The sequence below is a fragment of the Leopardus geoffroyi genome, chromosome A3, assembly GCF_018350155.1.
Source record: "Leopardus geoffroyi isolate Oge1 chromosome A3, O.geoffroyi_Oge1_pat1.0, whole genome shotgun sequence".
NCBI lineage: Eukaryota > Metazoa > Chordata > Mammalia > Carnivora > Felidae > Leopardus > Leopardus geoffroyi.
Genome location: NC_059336.1, coordinates 100,491,923 through 100,513,991, shown reverse-complemented (window position 1 = coordinate 100,513,991; position 22,069 = coordinate 100,491,923). Strand labels below are relative to the sequence as shown.

The window sequence follows — 22,069 nt, the reverse complement described above, 5'->3', positions numbered from 1 at the left end:
TGGGCTGGACCTTCAGGCACTCCATGCGAAATTTTCCCGTCCGTGCCTGCTGTCACTGCTCAGGTGACACCTGCCTGCCCACCGAGTTCTACTCATTCCTTCCTGGGAGGACCTTTCCTAACCCCTTCCCAGACACACACACACACACACACACACACACACACACACACACCCTCAAATCTAAAACATCTTGTAACACAGCCCTCATGTCCAATGTAGAATAAATTTGAAAGAAATACTATGAAAATAATTACATTTATGATAGATCTACTTGTCTGATTTTTAAAATAAGATCATGAGAGCCTTTTGAAAAAGAGACTGTGTCCGTCTGGCCATTGCTGTAGCCCCAGGCGCGTACTCCATGCTTGATTAAAACTGCTTATATGAGGGGCGCCTCGTGGCTCAGTCGGTCGAGCCTCTGACTTCGGCTCAAGTCATGATCTCACATGATCAAATGTGAGTTCGAGCCCAATATCGGCCTGCTGCTGCTGTCAGCACTGAGCCTGCTTAGGATCCTCTGTCCCCTTCTCTTTCTGCTCCTCCCTCGCTCATGCTTTCTCTCTCTAAAAAATAAATAAAACATTAAAAAAACCTAAAAACCTGCTTATATGAGGATTGCCTGGGTGGCTCAGTCAGTTAAGTATCCAACTTCGGCTCAGGTCATGATCTCATGGTTTGAGCCCCATGTCAGGCGCTGTGCTGACAGCTCGGAGCCTGGAGCCTGCTTTGGATTCTGTGTCTCCCTGTCTCTCTGCCCCTTCCCCATTCATGCCCTGTCTCTCTCCCTCTCTCAAAAAAATGAATAAACATAAAAAAAAAAACCCCTGCTTATATGATTGGCAGCATGCTTCTTTGGGGCCTGCTCAAATAATGATTTCCCAAATATTTTGAGCAAAGAGGAAAAGGGATATGTGATTGGGTTATAAAAGGAAATTCTGTGTTTTAGCCATGCCTCTTATAGACCTAAATACCTGTTGTTGGTTTTAAGAGTTCAAACATATTTAACTTTCTCTGAGCTTAAAGTGCCCCAAACAAAACTTTCCTTTTTTCTTCTCTAAGACTGTTCCCACTCCTTCAGTCTCAAAACAGCCAGGGCCTGTCAAACTTCAGGTCCCAATTGTGGTCCCTCCAGTTCCTTCTCTAGGGCCATTTTAGGCTTTTTCTTTTCTTTTCTTTTCTTTTCTTTTCTTTTCTTTTCTTTTCTTTTCTTTTCTTTTCTTTCATATGTTTATTTATTTATTTTGAGAGGGGGAGAGAGAAACAGAGAGAGAACTTGCATGCTCGTGAGGGAGGGGCAGAGAGAGAGGGAGAAAGAGAATCCCAAGCAGGCTCTGCGCTGACAGCCCTGAAGCCAGGCTTGATTTTATGAACCGTGAGATCATGACCTGAGCTGAAATCAAGTGTCAGATGCTTAACCTACTGAGTCACACAGGCGCCCCTGGGGTCACTTTCTGATTTGAGTTTTATGTGACTAGCTTGCTGCTTCTAGGACGACGTGGCTTACTGAATACTGGATCATGACATAAACTACCTAGCAAATCCTTGACCTCTGTTTCCCTATCCACCTGGACAGCTGCTCCCTGAGAAATATTGCTGAGGTCTTGTTTGACGATGTCACTTCATAATTTCAAGACTTAGGAACCCATATCCCAACCCTTTCTTTTTGGGGGTGGGATCTTGGTAATTTCAGAATTTGCACACACACTTTCACATCGTCTCATCCCCTATGTTTCCCATTAGGAAGGTCCTCGTGTTGGAGCCTATTTACGTTGGGTCCCAGAGTTGATTTTGTTAACTATTATTTCTACTGACTTTCCCATTCTGTTAAGTATTATTTCTTCATCCCTACTACTTATATCCTTTAGATCAAGAGGGAAATCTTCCATTAAAAAGGTACCTTCTATGAGCTCTGTGCTGACAGCTCAGAGCCTGGAGCCTGCTTCAGATTCTATGTTTCCCTCTCTCTCTGCCCACCCCCTGCTCATGCTCTGTCTCTCTCTCTTAAAAATAAATAAAAATTAAAAAAAATTTTTAAAGGTACCTTCTAGATTTTGCGCTATTTGTAGTATTCATGAGATTGCCACCGACTTGTTCTCCTTTACATATTCTGCACATATAATTTGCAATCACAGGGGCCCCCCACTGGAGAGCTCTTATGTAAGGTGTTTTCTTAGAGCTTAGACGGACCCAAAGAGGAGGGGCAGTTCTCTAAGCAGTTTTCCCCCATTTATTCCAGTGTCTGTCTTATTCCCTCTGGTCTCCTTCTCTGAGGGGTACCCCCACCTCTGCCATTAAGTCCCCTCAGAGAAGGGTGGAGTGGTGGCACTGCGTGGAGCCCTCTTGCGTGCTCTTTACTCTTTTTCCTTCCTATTACTGGCCTGGGTTTGTTATGCAGGCCAGACCTCAGCTGGCAGGGTGCTAGAATAACAGCCCCTGCCAGCTCAGTCACCACATTCTGTGTGGCATCTTTCTTCACGTCTCTTGATCGGCCCCCTCCTCACGGGGTCTGCTCTGGCTCGGTTGCAGTGAGCTCCGTGACCTCTCCTTAGCTGCCTTCAGCCCACTTCCCATCGTGAGCTGGCCAGCCTGCTCCAGAGCCACGTAGGGCTGCCTGGCACCCCCTCCTTTGAGGCCAGTGTGGAGGTTGTGGTTCCGTCTTAGGCACATCTGCCGCCCTCGCCAGGTCCCCTGTGATCGGGCCCGAGCATGCCTCTGTGGGTATTTTCACATGGTATTTCTTCTGTCTGGATGCCTGTTCCTGTCTTCTGTCTCTGAAGTCTTGCCCATCCTTTAGGGACTCATTTACACATTATCTCCTCAGGGAAGCCTCCCTGATGTCCTGTGACGGAGATGACGGTTCCTTGGTCGGGGTGCTCCAGGTGTATTGCTTCCCCTCTACCGTGGCGTTGTTTGCTATTTTGGGTATGAAGGTATTTTGGCCTTCCCTGGCTGGATTATTCATTTAAAGAAGAACGGGGCTGTGTCTTTTTATCTTTATATTGCCAGCGCCTGGTATATGGAAAGTGCTTATTAAATGTTTATTTAGGCTCTTTCCTTGGTTTGGTTGTTGTTGATAGTGCTGCTGTAAACATCAGGGTGCATGTACCCCTTTGAATCTGTATTCGTGTGTCCTTTGGATAAAGACCTAGTAGTGCAGTTGCTGGGTCGCAGGGTTGTTCTATTTTTAACTTTTTGAGGAATCTCCGTACTGTTTTCCAGAGTGGCTGCACCAGTTTGCATTCCCACCAACAGTGCAGGAGAGTCCCTTTCTGTGCATCCTTGCCAACTTCTGTTGTTCCCTGAGTTGTTAATGTTAGCCATCTGACAGGTGTGAGATGGTATCTCATCATAGTTTTCCTTTTTTTTAATTATTTTTTTATTACAAAAAATTTTTTTTAAATGTTTATTTATTTTTGAGACAGAGAGAGACAGCACGAACAGGGGAGGGGCAGAGGCGGGGTGGGGAACACAGAATCCGAAGCAGGCTCCAGGCTCCGAGCTGTCAGCACAGAGCCCAATGTGGGGCTCGAACTCACAAACCGTGAGATCAGGACCTGAGCCGAAGTTGGACGCTTAACTGACTGAGCCACCCAGGCGCCCCCATCATGGTTTTTTTGATTTGTATTTCCCTGATGATGAGTGATGTTGAGCATCTTTTCATGTGTCTGTTAGTCATCTGGATGTCTTCCTTTTAAAAATGTCTATTCATGTCTTCCTCCCATTTCTTCACTGGATTATTTTTTGGGTGTTGAGTTTGATAAGTTCTTTGTAGATTTTAGATACTAACCCTTTATCAGATATGTCATTTGCAAATATCTTCTCCCATTCCATAGGCTGCCTTTTAATTTTGTTGATTGTTTCCTTTGATGTTTATAGCAGCATTATCAACAATAGCCAAACTATGGAAAGAGCCCAAATATCCATCAACTATGAATGCATAAAGAAGATGTGGTATCTATATACAATGGAATATTACTCAGCCATCAGAAACAATGAAACCTTGCCATTTGCAGCGACGTGGATAGAGCTAGAGTGTATTATGCTAAGCAAAATAAGTCAGCCAGAGAAAGACAAGTACCATATGATTTCATTCATATGTGGAGTTTAGGAAACAAAACCAACAAACATTTGGGAAGGGGGGCAGAAAAAGAGAGGGAAGCAAACTATAAGAAACTCTTAATGATAAAGAACAAACTGAGGGTTGATGGAGGGAGGTGGGTGGGGGATGGGCTGAATGGGTGATGGGTGTTAAGGAGGGCACTTATTATGATGAGCATTGGGTGTTATATGTAAGTTATGATCACTAAATTCTACTGAAACCAATATTACACTATATGCTAACTAACTAGAACTTAAATGAAAATTTGGAAGAAAAAAATGTTTATTTAGAGGATTGTTAGGGGGAACAAAGCAAATTATATAACAATATGGACCAGCCCTCTGCAACTGGGGGTTTACAAGAGAATTAAGCCCTGCTACTCTAGGGCAACCATTGTAAGTTATGAATAAATTTCTCTCCCATGCTTCCGGAATGATTCTAGTTATAGACCATCCTTGGGAGAATTGGGAAAATAGGTATTCAGATACTTTTGGGCTCAATTCTCTAGCCAAACCCAGCTTGAAGAGGCCTGGTATAGACACTTTGATCCCAATCCTGATAAAATATACGTATACAAAGAGTAAAGACTGATGGAATTGTAGACCAGAATGTTAACAGTGGCTATTACTGGGTCGTAGTATGACAAGCAGTATGTGATTTCAAAATGTTCTTTCCACTCTTGTATAATTTCTGAAGTTTCTAACTTTTTGATAATAGACTTGTAAAAACTACTTTTTGAATAAGCCAAGCCAGAGTTCTTAAAGCTGACCGCCTCCTCTAAGGCAGTAGTGAGTTGGGGTTTTTGTTTTTAAACGTAACAACATGCCACACCAAGACCAGGAATCGTGGAGCTGAGCCCCTCGGCGTTGCCGCTGGAGAATCGGGCCTCAGGTGTGAGGATGACTCTGGCTGTCAGCTCTCTGGACGTGGGTGTCTCTTTTTGATGGCACTGGACACCTTCGAATTGAAGGGCTGAGTTTCTAGCAGGCATGCTCACCATGAGAGGAACTAGCATGCACATGGGTACTCACATATACTCTCAAAAGTAAATCTAGGGGCGCCTGGGAGGCTCAGTCGGTTAAGCATCCCACTTTGGCTCAGGTCCTGATCTCACAGTTTGTGAGTTCGAGCCCCACATCGGGCTCTGTGCTGACAGCTCAGAGCCTGGAGCCTGCTTTGGATTCTGTGTCTCCCTCTCTCTCTGCCCCACCCCTACTAACTCTCTGTCTCTTTCTCTCTCTCAAAAATAAACATTTTAAAAAAAGGTAAATACAGAGGTGTTTTCCCCCTTGATTGCTCAGAGTGAATGTAACCCAGTGTTATTTGAATTAAGTCTCACATGCTAATTCTTGCTCATGACTTACTGCTTCAACCAGCCCTATTTTTTCCCCTGAAGTTTGACCTTGTTTGTCCTCATACAGGATTTCATTCTTATTCCGGCAAGAATCCACCAGTGGCTGCTGAAATAAGTATTTAATGAGAACAGGGTATTTATTTAGTGCCTAAGTATCTTCCATCAAGTTACTTATTAATTACAAAGGAAAAATAGTAACTTGACAGCAGGGAAACCTGCCTCACGCTACTTTAACCAGTTGATCAAATTGAACCATCACCAGGAGTGGGACAGTCAGCATCGTGTGGCTCCTGACAAAATGCATCGAGAAGAACACAGCATCAGTCTGTGATGTTTCTGCCAAAAATGTAAACTTGAATATAATCATGAAGAAATTGACAAACCCCAAATGAGGGACATTCTATAAAATAACTGGCCTGTGCTTGTCAAAAAATGCCAAGGTCATTAAAGATAAAGGAACTGTTTCAGCTTGAAAGAGGTTGAAAAGATATGACAGCTGAATGCCACATGTGCTCCTTTTTGCTCTAGGGCCATTATTGGGACTACTAGAGAAATTCGTATAAGTTCTTTAGATTAGATGGTATTGAAACAACAAAAGCTGCTTGATTTTTATCATTATGTTGCGGTTGTGTAAGGGAATATCTTTGTCTTTAGGAAATACTAAAATGTTAAAATATTTACAGGGGGAATATAATCATGCTTTCAACTACTTTCAAATGGGTAAAAAAGTAATATGCATATTATATTGTATTATGTAGCAAGACAGAGCAAATGTGGTAGAATGTTACCAGTTGGGGAGTCTGGGTGAAAGGTATCCAGGAATTTTTTTTGTACTGTTCATGCAGTCTTTCTGTAAGTTTGGGATTATGTAAAAAAAATAGAGTTAATAGAGTTTAAAAACTCAGAAGTCTGCAGGTCATGGTGCTGTGGCAAGTCTAGCATCAGAAGCCACATGGGGCTTTTCAGGGTCTCCCCTTTCCGTGGTCATTAATGAAGTCATTACCCACAACGCTGAGCTCTCTTCAGCATTGGCTCTGCTCCCCCGGGCATCAGCAGAAAACAGGGTGCAAGATCACCAAAAGTGCAGCTTCACCTGACAGGAAGGTTTCTTTCTTCCGCTGTCCGCTGCTCCCTTTCTAGAGACTTGACTCCTGCTGGCTGTCTTCAGGTAGCCTGGTCATCCAGCTCTGATCCACACATTTACCTGGTTTAGACTAGACCTACCACTGTCCTGTAACAGAGGCTTCCCAGGCAGAATGTAACTTCGGAAATATATTTAAACACAGTTGGGAGTGTTGATGCATGAGATCAGTGCACTTCACCAAGATGCTTTGGTTGAGCGCTTGCCAATAAGTAAGGCACAGGGCCCGCAGAGGGTATGCTTTGCTTAAAGCTTTGGCATCAGTCAGTTAAAGATGGTCCACCCTCCTGCTTGATGGAACCTCAGATTGTATGTTTTGGCAAAAATCCCACATCTTTTGTGTTCCGCATAAGCAGGGGCGGGGTCTTGTCCAGCCCCCACTGCATTTCATACAGTTTAGGACAACGTTCTATGTTTTGGCTGGAGCCTCTCCTGTGGGGTGGGGTGACAGGGGCTGTTCTTGGATTCAGAAGGGGAGCTCTACGCTAGGGCTTGAGGTGGGTGTGTGGGTGGATCTGCTTATCAGAATTTGCAGAGAGGAGTTCCTCTGAAACTGTCCAGCCCTAGGGAACAGAATATGATAAGAACAGTGAAGCCTCTTTACCTCCTTCCTGTCTTTCTTTCCCTTCCAGCTCTCCTTTCACAGAATTTCCTAACCCTCAGCCTCCACTCCATTTTCTCCACTCTGTGTCCCCCACTCCTCTATTTCCCCTTTAATTTTTTTAAACCCATCTCCCTCCACTTATTCCAGCTTCCTATTTCTCTCTCCTAAATGGCCATAATGTATGAGTGTCCATTGAATCAGCTAAGATTTATGTTTCCTGTTCTTACTTTGAAAAGTAGGTGAGACTCATAAATTTTAGTGGAAGAAGAGGCAGTGGAAATGTTCTCATCCAATCCTGCTTTTTACATCTTAGCAAACATCCTAAAGAATGACTTGGCCATTATCAAACAGCCAAACAGTGAGACTGTTTTCATCTCTTTTCCTCTTAAGAAACAAAACAAAACAGAACCAGCTTCTCTTCTATTTCCCATGGTGGTGGGGGGCGGGGGGGGGGCAATCATTTGACTTTGTTTGTCTCCTTTCCCCGGGGCCCTGCACGTGCACGCGCACGTGCGCATGCACACACACACACACACACACACACACACACACACACATACTGATTCTCATTTGAAAAATCCCATCCCTGTTCTCCATGATATAGGCATGCTCTGGACAGTTCACAAATGCCCAGTGGTTGTGACATCTGGACACAGGGAAGGATCTGGTCCTCACGTCTGCACGTTAGGACCATGCTAACTCTGGGTTAGCTATTCTGCAGGAATCTGGGTACGGGCCTCTGATGAGTGCGCTCATTCATTTGTTGGTTCATTCCTTCAGCAAGTAGTTAAGTACTTCTTACATGCTAGGCACTGTTTTAGGTTCTGAGGTTATAGCAGAGAACACAATTACCAGAACCTCTTTTCTAGGAAGCTTATGTCTTAGTGGGGAGAGCAGACAACAGGCAAATATGTCTGAGTCCTAAAGAGTACTGTAAAGTAAAGCAGGGGTGAATAACAGGGCTTAGGGGCGGGGATGCTCTTTTACAAGGAAGGTGACTTTTGAATAAAGACCAGAATAAAGATGGTGAGGGAGAGAGTCACCTGGAGGCCTGGCAGAGACAAATGAAGACCCTGAGGTGGGGTGGGGGTGGAAACAAGAGACCTCTAGGCTGAAGGGGAGTGAGGAGGGAGGGGAGTATAAGAGAGAGGTAGGGAGGGGAAGAAGGTTCTGGATTTGACCCTGCAAGAGGTGCTGCTCTCTTGACATCTTTGTCATGTTAGTAAAATCTTGGAGAAACACCATGTGTAGTTTCTGGGCATGTTCGAGTTTTGGAGAATGTTTATGTATTCCAAGGACTCAGAATTAATTGCCTTAGCATCTTTAAACATGTAAAAAGCCAGCAACTGAGTGAAAGTAATGGTGTATTCTCAGCCTTAGAGGAATGCTGGTTGATTAGCAGTAGATTAAAACGCACACCTCGGAATCATTGAAGTGCTTGCATTTAAAAAAAAAATTTTTTTTTAACGTTTACTTTTGAGACAGAGAGAGAGCATGAACGGGGGAGGGTCAGAGAGAGAAGGAGACACAGAATCTGAAACAGGCTCCAGGCTCTGAGCTGTCATCACAGAACCCGATGCAGGGCTTGAACTCACGGACTGCGAGATCATGACCTGAGCCGAAGTCAGATGCTTAACTGACTGAGCCACCCAGGCACCCCTGAAGTGCTTGCATTTTGGTTGGTGGGCAAAACTAGTAGAGTGCGGATGCATTCATGGAGCAACGCTTTTATTTTTCATTTCAGTAGACAGGTCCTCGTAACTGCACAGTTTGTAGGAGGACCCGAAAATCTTTAGGCTGAAATCTGTTGTTAATTACAGCTTACCAGAGAGCAGAGTTTCTCAAAGTACCACACCCACATAACTCAAGGGAACTTGCTTAAAATGCACATTTGGTGTCCTTGCCTGTTCCTAGCAGGTGGGAAATTCTGGAGATGAGGTCTGGGAATCTCCATACTTTACAGCCTTTTCCAGTGGTTCTTGTGCATGCTCAGGTTGGAGAACCATTGGCCAAGACAGTGGTGGAGGCATTGACTATTTATTTCTTCTTCTTATGATTTACTTACACAATAGATGTTCATTACTCACAGTTCTGGAGGCTGGAAACCCAAGATCAAAACACTGACAGATCCTGTGTCTGGTGAGAGCCCTTTCCTGGTTCACAGATAACCATCTTTCCATATCCTCACCTGGTGGAAGGCACTGGTCATTTCAGTTGAATGACTCGTAGAAGACAGGAGATGATTGGGTGTGGTCTCAGCACCAGAGCTCTTCCAGCACTTCCTTTGTGGTCTTGATATCGTGGGTGAAATTTCACATTCCTAAAAGACAAGTAAGACACTGCCTACCCAGTAGAAACAGGGCAGGACGGTGTAGAGGGAGTTTTCCCCCTTGGGTGGAAGGAGTGGAATGGGATAAAGGTGCTTTGCTTTGATCGTATGGATCCAGGAATGAGTGTGGCCCTTCCATCCCCATGTACACCTGGAACTCGCATACCCTGCAGGCTGGTGCTCTGCCCTGGCTGCTGCGTGAATGCAGGCCTGTGCCTGTCTGTTGGCTTACACATTGCACAGGTGAGAACACGATCACTTACCTTGATGAATCCAGTTTCTTGAGACCATGCAATCCGAACCAAATATTAAAAATATTAGATCCTGAAACTCAAGTATCTTCGACTTTTAGTTCACAGTCTTTGGTTTTCCGTTTTTGCGGTGAGTTTAGTTACCCTCAATACTTTAGGAATATGGCAGTGTTGGAATGTTCATACAGATGGTGATTTTATCCCAATGGATAGAGTTTTGCCCCCCAGGGGACATTTGGCAATGTCTGGAGACAGTTTTGATTGTCACAGCTGGGAGAGATGAGCAGGACCAGAGATGCTAGTGGCATCTGGGGAGCAGAGGCCAGGGACGCTGCTACACATCGTACACAAGACAGCCTCCCACAACAAAGAATCACCCAGCCCCAAATGTCAGTAGTGCTGAGCTGAAGAAACCCCGCAAAAGATCAGTTGCATGCCTCTTATCTGTGTTGTGTCTTAGGATTCTTTTTTTTTTTAAGTTTATTTATTTTGTGTGTGTGTGTGTGTGTGTGTGAGAGAGAGAGAGAGAGAGAGAGAACACTCAACAAGTGGGGTGGGAGGGGGCGGGCAGAGAGAGGGAGAGACAGAATCCCAAGTAAGCTCTGGGACATCAGCACAGAGCCTGATGTGGGGCTTGAACTCAGTAACCGTGAGCTCATGACCTGAGCCAAGACCAAGAGACAGATGCTTAACCGACTGTGCCACCCATGCACCCCTATGTCTTAGGATTCCAAGTGAGCTTTCATACAAACAAAGTTCCACAGCTAAAACTGGTTTGGAATTACCTAGATTGTCTGCCTGGGTGGACAGGAGGACAGGTTGACTTCTGGAATCAGTAGGAGAAAAGTAACATGTCACTCAGAGCTCTGGAAGCCATAGGTAAGGCCCTGGACTAGAGTACTCTTGAGCTTTTCTGACAAAACCGCCATTCCCCTACCTGCAGCTACGTCTCCCTGTGGGGTGGGGTAGGAGCGAGTTTAGTGTAGAACTTCACTGGTCCCTGCTGCTGCCCTGGGCCCGCCAGCCCTGCCGCTTTTGCCCTGTGCCCACGTTTGGGCTTTGGTGAGACAGCCCAGGAGTCAGCTCTGTGACTTGACCCTGTCTGTGTGTGTGCTGAGTGGCAGGTGCCGTGCTTCTAAACAGCCTCCTTGCTCCCATGGCCCTCCCCACACCACTATGGATACATTCTTGTCATCACTTCCCTCCACCTTGGGTTTCTAGAAAGTGGGGACTCATTCCAGACTCCATCTGTCATGTCGTCTCTGCATGCCCACAGAATCGATGAAATGAACGTTTAGAAATCACCCCTTTTGTGTGTGGGCACCCATTATTACTCGTTTAGGATAAAGCAATATAAAGTGCATTTTGTTCAGGACCTCTCAGGCTGCTTTCTTAAATAATTGGACTTCAGAGTGCTTCAATTCCCAGGCTTGGAATTGTCATGTCAGGGTTACTGATTTTGCTCAATATTTCCTTTTGTGATTTCCATCAGTACTTCCTGTGTTCCTTCCCTTCCTCCCTGACCCCTTGAAGGTGGGCTTACCAAGGTTAAGAAGGCTCTGCTGCACTGTGTTCTTCCTCTTCGGGATCTTATCTGTTTAGAGCAGTCTTAACTGGTACCTTTATCGAAATGTCCCCAGACCTTATCTGTTGTGGCACATCCTACTATTGACAGTTACAGATCCCCTGTTTCCTTCCTTACTGACAGAACCCTAATTTTGTTTGGGGAAGCCTGTGGCCCAGCTTGTAGAAGTTCCTGGCTAACTTCGCAGCCGGGGGTAGCCACGTGATGCCGTTCCCATTCTGGCCAAAGAGATATAAATGAGAGACAAACAGATGTAAATGGAAGCCTGTCGGTTTCTAGTTTCCGGGGAAGGTTTCCCTCGCCTGATATAGGTGCTTCCCCTTCCTTTGCATCTCGTCCCTCTTCTCCTTCCTGCCTGGACTGTGGAATGGAGGTTGGCCACGTATGAATGCTGGAGGAACAGAAGCTTGGGGGGTGGGTGGGTGGGTGTGTGGCATTGCATCAGCCTGGCCTGCTTGCCCCTAGATTTCTGGTTCTGTGAGAGAACGAAACCTGACTTGGCTAAAAGCCATGATACCCAGGTTTCTGTTACATGCAGCCAAGGGCACCCCCTGACTGATATTCCAAGGCCCCAAGCCTGGGTTCTCAGTTGTAGCAAGACATATCAGCCTGGTGGCCCACAGGCGTCTGAGACTCAGCAGGGCCAAACTGACCTTTGTGTCCCCATAGCTTCCATCCTTGTGACCTTTCTCTACAGAGAGCTCCACCATCCTCCCCATCACTTGAGCTGTCTTCCCTCCTGCCTGCTAAGCACATCTGGTCTATCCCAAGCCTTGTCGGTGCTGCAGCCGAAGCCCTTCCTTTCCCCACTGCTGCTGCCATCTTTGCTGAGGCACCCAGGATCTGCGGCTGGGAATGCTGGGCTGGCTCCCCACCAGCCTCTGGTCTCAGGCTCTCCACCCCTGCCCCTGCTATCCTTGCTGCTTCCCCATTGATTTTCTTCCACATTTCATGACGCTTCTTGAATAAAGTCCTCAAGGGCTTCTTGTGATTGTCCATGACCTTCTGCAGTCTTCCATATGACCTCATGGCGTGTCTTAGGTTGGGTTCCATAGAAGCAGAGCCTGAAACAGGACTCAGGGGCCCCTGGTTCATTGAGGGGGCTGCCAGGAGAAAGGGGTGGGGGGAGAGACAGGGAAAGGAGCTGAGCACAGCTGTGGTCCCAGCTGATTCCAGGCGTTCTCCCGGAGGCACGAGGGCTAGTCTTTTGTACCTCCTCAATCAATTGGGTGGGGCTGTAGGACACATCTGCTGAGTGGGGGCAGATGCGTGCTGTTGGCAGCGGGCATTCACAGCTGATCTGTGGCCCCAGCCCTTGGGTGTCCAACAGGACCACAATATTGCCTTAACTCCTGCCTGCACCCCACCCCCACCCCATGCCAGTCATTTGCTGTTCCCCAAACTAACCAGGCCTCTGCCCTTTGCTCATTCCATTCCTTCTGCCCATAGAGTGCCTCTTCCCTCCCTGCCCAGTCCCTCTGCTGCGCCCCCTGCTCGTGCTGTGCATTCTCCGGGGCACCCCAAAGCTGTCTTTTCCCCAAGGACAGGCTTCCTGCCTCGTCTTCTGTTCTCCTTTATCAAGTAGAAGCCTTCATCTCAAACACAAAACCCAAACACGATCTAAGTGACTATTTTCTCAACTTTCCCTGGATGGTACGTACCTTATACCAGTCTTGTTAAAGGAGAGGAGTTAATTTATTCCATACTGTGGATGCCTGAGGGTTTAACTGTCTCAGACCCAGTGGGCAGGGCTGGCTGCCGTGGTGGATGTTGTGTTGAGCCTCCAGCCAAATTTCCAGCTGCCTCCAGGTCATCTTTGTCTAGTTGTTTATCATCTCAAATTCACCACATCATCACAAAACTACAAAAATTGACTCCCATCCCTGTCTTTCCATAACTGGGATGCAGCTTTACGCTTGCATTTACACTTATCGCGGCTGATTGCCTTCCTTTTATCATTTCTCAGTAGATCTCTGTCCTGTCCCTTTTTTCCTGCTCCTCACCAGGGCAGGCCTCGGGCTCCCCTTTCATCTGGACAGCAGCGAGCACTCAGTATCCTGCCTCGCTGTCCCTCGGTGGGCAACCTAGCATGCAGCTGTGAAGTCCTCTGCTCCCAGAATCCTCCCACCTTAAAAGGCATGTTCTTTCAGCTGCTGCCATATTAACATCTAAGCTGTACCTGTTCTCCTTTCCAGGCAGTGCACTCCAGCCATGTTGGCTTACTCACCTCAAGTTCACATTTTTGTTTATAACAGTCTGTGCCTTGGCATGCCTTCATTATTAAAACGAAAAACACTTCACATATTCGCATATGTTCCCTTCCTAAAGCACCCCAGGTGGAAGGGCATGGACTTGGAGGTGAATAGATGTAGGTTGGAATTCTTGGCCCCTTATCCATGTATGACCTTTGGCAGGTTAAATGCATCGCAGTCCAATGAAGGGGGTGTTTGTAGGATTCGGTGATATTGTGTGTAGGCTTTTCCTCCCAATAAATATGAATGCCCTGTCTACTCTTGTACCAGTAGTCGTCTATATTGGTAATTTGGCAGTTCCTCGTGTCCTGCTTTGTGGTGTCTGTTCTAATCTTGTCTTGAATGGCTAATTTTTCATTCTGAAAATGTTAGTGCCATTTCTACAAATAGACCGAAAACCTGGGCCTGGCCCTTTATCCATCAGGGCCTTAATAAGAATTATTTCTTCACCAGGCATGTAAGCATTTGAGAAGGATATGTTATGTTTTTATGTGTGAGTAGAAATACATAATTTTGAAAGCCAAGACTTTTCTGCATAAAGACGCTTAGCAAAGCCATGATATGGAGGCTCTTATCCCAGCAGTTTGGGCGGGAAGAGGGCCAGACTTATGAGCCCTGGACCCTAGCACTTAGGAGGAGGCAGTAGGGGAAGAGCTGCCCATGAAGGGGGCGGGGAAGGAGAACAGGAGGGACAGAAGACAGGCAATCCGTTGGTGATGGCCTGCCAACAGAAGTCCTTGGGCGAGTGCCTGAAACCACCATCACCTCTGAAACTCTCATAAGAAACCAAGTATTTGTTCAATAAGTACGTATTAGGTGCCTATGATGTGCCTCTTACCATTCTAGGCACTGTGAATTCAGTGGTGAGCAAAGTGAAGACCCCTGCTTCCTTGCAGTCTGTACTCTGGTGGGGGAGACAGGAGACAAATGTATATTAAAAGGGAAAAAATGTATAAATAACATGTCTCCTGATAGTAAGTGTTCCAAAGACCAAATAAAGCATGCACATAGGAATCAACATAGGCAGTTTTGGTAAGTAGGGCATATCTGTAGTAGTTTCATTATTCTAGACTAAGCAGTCTTCATGTTACGTAAATGAATTGACTCGAGCAGAGGATTCCGATCACCAAAGTGAGTTCAGTCTGTGTGTACACGTGCACAGGTTGGCAGGGGTGGCTTTCGTGTGGGGCAGTGTTCGTGACACTCTGCTTCTCTAGCTGATGCTGGCGAGTGCGAGCCCTCGGAAGCTCTAGGAATACTGCGGTCATCCTTCATTCATCTGTTGATTTCACTCACCAGTTTTTTGAAGACCCCTGATGCTCAGGTAGAGCCAGGCATGCGGCTTCCACACAGTGGCAGGGGAAGCTCAGACCACCAGGACTTGCTGAGTGTCAATGTTCTTCATTTTGCTTCTGCATAAATATATTTTTTTCCCAACTCAGCAGACCCCCCCACAAAATATAGTAACTTAGAAACTTACAGTTCCTACTACTTTTTTTTTTTTTTTTGCCTTTAAGTGCTTCATTTATGATATAGCGTCCCCAACACACTAAGAGATGCTTCAGGGTTCCTAAAAATATTTTTAATTTGAGTGGTTTTCAAATTTATTTTCATCCTAGGGGAAGGACCCTTCCTCCCGCCATGAAAATGTCTTTAAGTTTGCAGAGATTAAAATGGTAATGCACAGAATGCAAAATGAAAAATAAACTTATCCACAGTTGTTGATTATGATCGAGAAGCCCTGGAGATTGATCAGGGCTGGGAATGAAAGAGAGAAGCCTAAGGGGAAGGTTTGCAGCTTGGGTGGCTGAGTGGATGGTGCACCTTCAAAATAATGTGAAGAATAGAGGCAATGCCAGGTTCTGCTCTGTACTGTTGTCTGAGATGAAGACCGTAGGCAGGTTGTTGGACACATAGTCTGAGCTTGGGTGACAGGTCTGCACAGGGAGTTGGGTCTAGGGGTTACTCCCTTGAGGACATGGGTTAAAGGCTGGTGGTGGAATCTGGTGGTATTCAGGGAGGAGATTGTGCTGGGGGTGGAGACCAGGACCCTGGAGCCATAAGATGTGCATGTGGGAGTTCAAGGGAAGATTTAAGAAGTTTAAAGGAAGTGTGTTTCCAAGATATCCGAGGCATGGTGTGTAGACTGGTTGAAGGGAGGTGGACAGGCTGGAAACAGCTTGGCCGTCGCAGGGAGCAGTGACAGCGAGGGGCCAGTGACCAGTGAGCACTGAGCATTGAGAGGTTCTGCAGGTTGAGAAAGGGTTTGGAGGAGTATGTGAGGGGCTTCAAGAGGATGTTGTTTCTCCAGAGATACCAGGAAGGGGAATGGAATCGACTCCATGATAGGGCTGGAGCCAAAACTGTGGCTGGAAGTGAGGGTGACCAAAAGGCACAAGAGCCTTAAAGCCCCAACAGATGAAGCATATCAAATGAGACTGGGTGCCTGTAAGTTCCCTTTCTGTGGGATAATAGTAGCAACAGCCAGCAAGTACATGGTGCTTATGATGTGCAATCACTTTCTCCATGTGAATTCTATGAAGTCGGTAATATTGCTACACCCATTTTACAGATGAGGAAACGGAGCTGCAGGAGTTACAGTGATTTGCCCAAAGTTTCCCCACTGGTAGGTGGAGGAGCTGAGCCCAGGTGTCAGGCTGTAGATACTATGTTCTCATACTCCTTCTCATGAGGTCCTCTCCAGTATGATTAGAAAAAAACAAAACAGCTTTTTTTTTTTTTTTGAGCATATGAGCAGGACTAGACCTGCTGTCACACCCAGAGTCCCTCCTTTCCTTGAACAATCCCACTTTCCTGAAAGTGGCACGAGAGCATCATCTGATATACTAGTCACTGTCCAGCAGGAAACCAGAAACGATGTTGATGCTTCTGGCAGGGAGGGTTTTCATGCAGGGGATTAATCACAAAGACATCGGCAGGCCTGGAGATAGCAAAGTGAGAGAGAAGTGTCAGCCAGAGATCAGGAAGCTTCTGTCACCCGGGGCTGAGGCTTGTACTTGTCACAAAGCTTCTGGAGATGCCATCACTTCTCTCATGTAGAAACCGCAGACACTGGATGCCCACTGATGCTGTGGAGTCACATGTAGTCGCCCTCCCTTGCCTGTGACTGTCACCACCCCTGTCAGAACCTGCACTGCGTCAGGGGACCGGAAAGGTTGCTTCCTCCTCTTGTCTTCCAGTCTTCTACCAGGACATCCCCCAGTCACAGCTCAGCAGGAAGCCGGCTGGCCACAGTCTGAGGAAGGAAATTCACAGGCTTACAGCCTGCGGGGCAGTGCTGTCCAGCACACCAGTGACAGGCAGAGGTGGAGACCCGCTTCTCTCTGACACTGCGGTCTCTGGGTTTGCTGGAGGTCCACCTTGGCGCAAATCATGTGTCATTCTGGTTGTAAAAACAGAGACGTTTTAGAATGTCTGTTTTATATACATATAGGTTCCAGGTAGCCTGCTGGTTCCCACCACTTGGCTGGCCATGCATTTGAGTAACCTCAAGTTGTGGTGTTTAAAAACGTTCCAGGGTCTCAGTTCTTCAGGAAGGGTTTACTAGTGAGGTCCTTGGCACTGTTTTTTGAAACTCTTCAGAAGGATACTTGTCTACAAAAATCCTGTGCTGTAGTGCTACACAGTTAAAATTAGAACTGATGGAGAGATTGTTTCTAGGAGCAGAAAGATTAAATACTTGAATGTCAGTTTGATAAAAGATTTTGTTCAGAGGAAATGACACAACTTGAATGGAAATGAAGTGTATAATGAGATATAACTGTCTCTTGGCCAAATGACTATAATAAAGATATTATTTCTTAATATATAAATTTATCATAATAGCGTAATATAATAGGTGCCTATATTAGTTGAGATATGACTTCACTTTTAATTAACAATATCTTAAGCAAGACAGAAGTTTAGTTCTCCACCTTATAACAGCCCAGAGGCAGGCAGTCCCAGGTAGAATGCCCATGGGGTTGTCCAGGAACCCAGGCCCCTTCTCTGTTGTTGCTTCACCATCCCTTGGTGACATGCTCTCTGTGTGGTCCAGAGTGGCTCATCATGTGTCAGTATTTCAGTCAGCAGGAAAAGAGATAAAGGTGTATGCCAAGGAATACACCCTGGAAGTTATACAAGTCACTTTTGCTCATATCTCATTGGCTAGAACTTAGTCACAAGGCCATACCTAATTCCAAGGGAGGCTGGGAAATGTAGTCTTCCTGTTGGGAGGCCATGCACCCTAGCTAAAAATCCAGAGTTCTACCAAGTTGTCAGGAAGGGGGAAACTGATATGTGTGTGGGGGGGGGGGGGGGGGGGAGGAGAATGTATTGATTTCTACTATAGTACTCCTTGGAATATTATTTAGAAATTGAAAATTTGAGAATAAAATTAATTCAAAAGAATAAGTAGGCAAGCATACCCAAGAACATATAACTTTTTAAGAAAAATGTCTTTTAAAATTGCCATATTTTCTTTTTTTTGTTAGTGTAACGCTTTTGTTGTTTTAAATATGACATTTCCTCTTAATGTATATATAATATATATATATATATATATATATATATATATATATATAAAACACCTCCTCTTTGAACTTTTATTATAGAAAACTTCAGATGTACAAAAGCATTAGAGTATTGAGAAAGGTTTAATGAGCCCCATGTGTCTAGTACCCAGCTTTGACACTTAATCCGTTTAATTAATTAACTAAAAAAAATTTTTTTTGAGGGAGAAAGAGAGTGTGACGAGTGAGCGGGAGAGGGAGAGGGAGAGCGAGAGCGAGAGATAGGGAGGGAGGGAGCGAGAATCTTAAGCAGGCTCCACACCTGCTTAACCCAAAAGCAGGGCTCAATCTCATGACCCTGGAATTGTGACTTGAGCCAAAATCAAGAGTCAGTTGTCAACCGATTGAGCCATCCACACGCCCCAATACTTAATCAGTTTAAAGCTAGAGTTGCCTTATCTATCACCCACCTGCACGCCTATCCCCTTCCTGATTTTTTTGAAGCAGATCTCACTTTTCCTGTTTCATCTGTAAATAGTTCTGTATGCACCTTTAAAAGGTAAAGGCTCTTTAAAAACTAATTAGACTTTTTATTTGGGGATAATTGTAGATTCGTGTGCAGTTGTAAAAAAATAATACAGAGAGATCCCATGTACCGCTTACCCAGTTTCCCCCACCAGTAGCCTCTCGCAAAACCATAGTATAATATCACAGCTATGATATTGATGGGGATATAGTCAAGACACAGAATATTTACATCAACACAAGGATCCAACCACACCCACTACCCCTTTCCATAACTCCTGACAACTACCAATCTGTTCTTCATTTCTGTAATTGTGACCTTTCAAGAATGTTATATACCTGGAATCATACAATATGTAAACTTTTAGTATTAGCTCAGCATAGTTACCTCTAGATTCATTCAAGTTGTTGGGTGTATCATGAATTCATTCTTTTTTATTGCTGAGTAGTATTCCATGCTATAGATGTACCCCCTAAAGGCCTTTGTAAACACAATTTGCCTGACTCTCCCTCTTTTCCCTCCTCCTGGCTGCTTCTCTCTTCACAGCAATGCCCAGTGAGTATAACTGTGTGAAACTGAGGAGTGATTGCTCAAGACCCTCTCTGCAATGGTACACCCGAGCTCAAAACAAGATGAGAAGACCCAACCTGTTGTTAAAAGACATCCTCAAGTAAGTATGAGCCCTCGGACCTTACGATTGCCCTGACCAGGTCAGCTGTGGGGAGCTGGGAGAAAAATGCAACAGGCCCTGAAGGATGGCTCTCGTAATTGGTCAGAAGATCATACAAAGGCACATTTGAGTAAGGATTCAGTGCACAGATGTCTGGATTTATGCATCAGGCTTTACTTAATGATAGGACAGTGCCAGCCAGGGAGGCACCATCCCGAGAGAGCAGCTCTTAAGTGCACAGCTCTCCCTGCCATTACGTGACCAAACAGGGCTTTTCCTCTTAGCTATTTTAAGTTAATCTAAAAATATGGCTAATTAAAGTCCTCTACAAGCTTCTGAAGAGCCTTAAATATTGAATACTAAAAAAGATGACCGGTGTTTCAGCCAGGTCACCCTTATATCCTAATATGTGGTATAATTGTTAAAGGAGGGACCTGGCAGTTGCATTTGGTAGCAGCCAAACCAAGTTGAAAATCACCCTTTTGAAAATACCACTAATTTAGGAGGTGTAGAAGGAGGAAGGTAGGAAAGGGAAATGTACATTAGTATCTTCCAGCTACTTTTGACACCAACCGATATTTACTGAGGTCTGACATGCCTGACACTGTGTTGGGTGCCGGCCTGTGGCTGCGAATGAGGTACACCTGGGCCAATGGCTGTTCACAGTGTGGGCGAGAGAGTCACGACGGGGAAGTACCGTGCAGTGTCCTCAGGGCTCTAGGCATTGGGCCTGCTTTTTTGTTTTTTAACATTTGTTTATTTATTGAGAGAGTGTGCAAGCAGGGGAGGGGCAGAGAAAGAGGGAGACACAGAATCCGAAGCAGGCTCCAGGCTCCAAGCTGTCAGCACAGAGTCCAACACGGGGCTCAAACTCACGAACTGTGAGATCATGACCTGAGCCCAAGTTGGACGCTTAACCAACTGGAGCCACCCAGGTGCCCATGGGCCTGCTTTTAACACACTGTTCTTTTCCCTTCCCTTTTTTTCTTTTTTTCTTTTTTTCTTTTTTTTTTTTTTTTGGTAATCAAGAAAAGGGATTACTACATGCACTGAATGTAATTCCTTTTTGGGGGGCTGGGGAGAGGAATAGGTAGGTAATACTGCATTCACAAGATTTAAAATTCAAAAGGTATTAAACGTACTCAGTAAAATATCTTCTCATTTCTGCTCCCCACTTAAAGATAACCAATATTATCTTGTATATATAAGAAATATTGTGTGTGTGTGTGTGTGTGTGTGTGTGTGTGTGACTCACCCCCCATTTTTACACAGATGGTAACACCCTATTCATGTAACATTGTCCTTGATTCCAGGGAGAAGTTAGGATGCTTGTCCAGGTTTTCTTGGGGGATCCTGTTGAAATAAGAATCAAGAAGTCTTGAACACACTTTCTAGCAATACTGTCCTGCATTATCCTCCTCAAATATTAAGAAATATTTAGCATCTGGTGTATATAGTATACTGTGCTAGATGCTGTATTTTTAAAACTGCCCCTTTCTTTAGACAAGAGATCATTTTCCCCTTAAGGTTATTCTTTAACTTTGTTTTTTCAGTAACACATATTATGTAAAACAGTGGTTCTTAAACTTTGGTTTAAACTTTTTTTTTTTTTTTTTTTTTTACTGTTTATCAGTATCACTTGGGGAGCTTATTAAAAATGAGGTTTTGAGGGTGCCTGTGTGGCTTAGTTAACCGTCTGACTCTTGATTTCAGCTCAGGTCATGATCTCACAGTTTGTGAGATCCAGCCCCACTGTCAGTGCAGAGCCTGCTTGGGATTCATTCTCTCTCTCTCCTTCTCTCCCACCCCTCCTCTGTCTCAGCCCCTCCTCCCCTCAGCCCTTCCCTCTCTCTCTCTCAGCCTCTCTCTCTCTCTCTCTCTCAGAAAATAAATAAACTTAAAAAAAAAAAAGAGGTCTCTAGAACCAGGACTAGCCTTAAATCTTTTATCCTAATCCTGTGTGTGTATGTATGTGCATGTGTGTATTTTAAACTATACAATAATGTGAGTTTATCAGATCTTTAAAAGCAGTTTTTTGTAGATGGTCTTAAGGGTAGCTGGTGGCTCTGTCTCCCCTCAGTCAGCTTACCTCTGGGGGTAGAATCTTCGGAGCAATAATGAGGAGATTGTTCATTTTGCTTTCTTATTCTTTTAAGGGCTCCCAATATTTTCCACCCATTTTTTATTGTGGTAAAATACACATAACATAGAATTTACTGTCTTAACCATTTCTAAGTATACAGTTCAGTGATGGTAAATACCTTCACACCGTTGTGCATCCATCACACCATCCACCTGCAGAACCCTTTGCATCTTGTAAAACTGACACTCTCTACCCATTAAACACTAACCACCACCCCCCACCCCTCCTCCCTTCCCCCTGACCCGGCAGCCACCACTCTTTCATTCTCTGTGATTTTTGACTACTCTATGTACTTTATATAAGTGGAATCATACAGCATTTGGAAGACTGACAGTATTTTAAAATGGCAAAAAATTGAAGCTGAGATTCTATAGCTCAGAAGATGTTACTTGTTTTTTTAAGACCCGTGGTCTACATCGTGATTCACATTTTATTATGACATCTTTGCAGAGACAAGTTTTCTCTACTTTCACTTATAACAGAGAGTCATAAATGACTATCTTGTTGGGAAAATAAGAAATGGTGCCCTATGTTGACCACTAAGGTCACCTTAAAGACTACTTTCATGCTGCATGGCAGACAGACTCAACGTGGGGTAGGTTTT

The 22,069-nt window shown here is 45.0% G+C and overlaps 1 protein-coding gene across 9 annotated transcripts in view; it reads left to right on the top strand.

Annotated features, from left to right (window-relative positions):
• ST3GAL5 (ST3 beta-galactoside alpha-2,3-sialyltransferase 5) overlaps window positions 1–22,069 on the top strand; it is a 51,082-nt gene that overhangs the window by 6,385 nt on the left and 22,628 nt on the right. For 6 of the 9 annotated variants that reach the window (XM_045446731.1, XM_045446730.1, XM_045446732.1 and 3 more), the window contains exons 1-2: window positions 9,271–9,337; window positions 19,199–19,322. In XM_045446731.1, the coding sequence (XP_045302687.1) occupies window positions 9,271–9,337; window positions 19,199–19,322 (191 nt within the window). Of the gene's footprint in view, window positions 1–9,270; window positions 9,338–19,198; window positions 19,323–22,069 lie in introns of those variants that run through there. The other 3 variants (XM_045446738.1, XM_045446735.1, XM_045446737.1) reach the window with 1 other exon arrangement.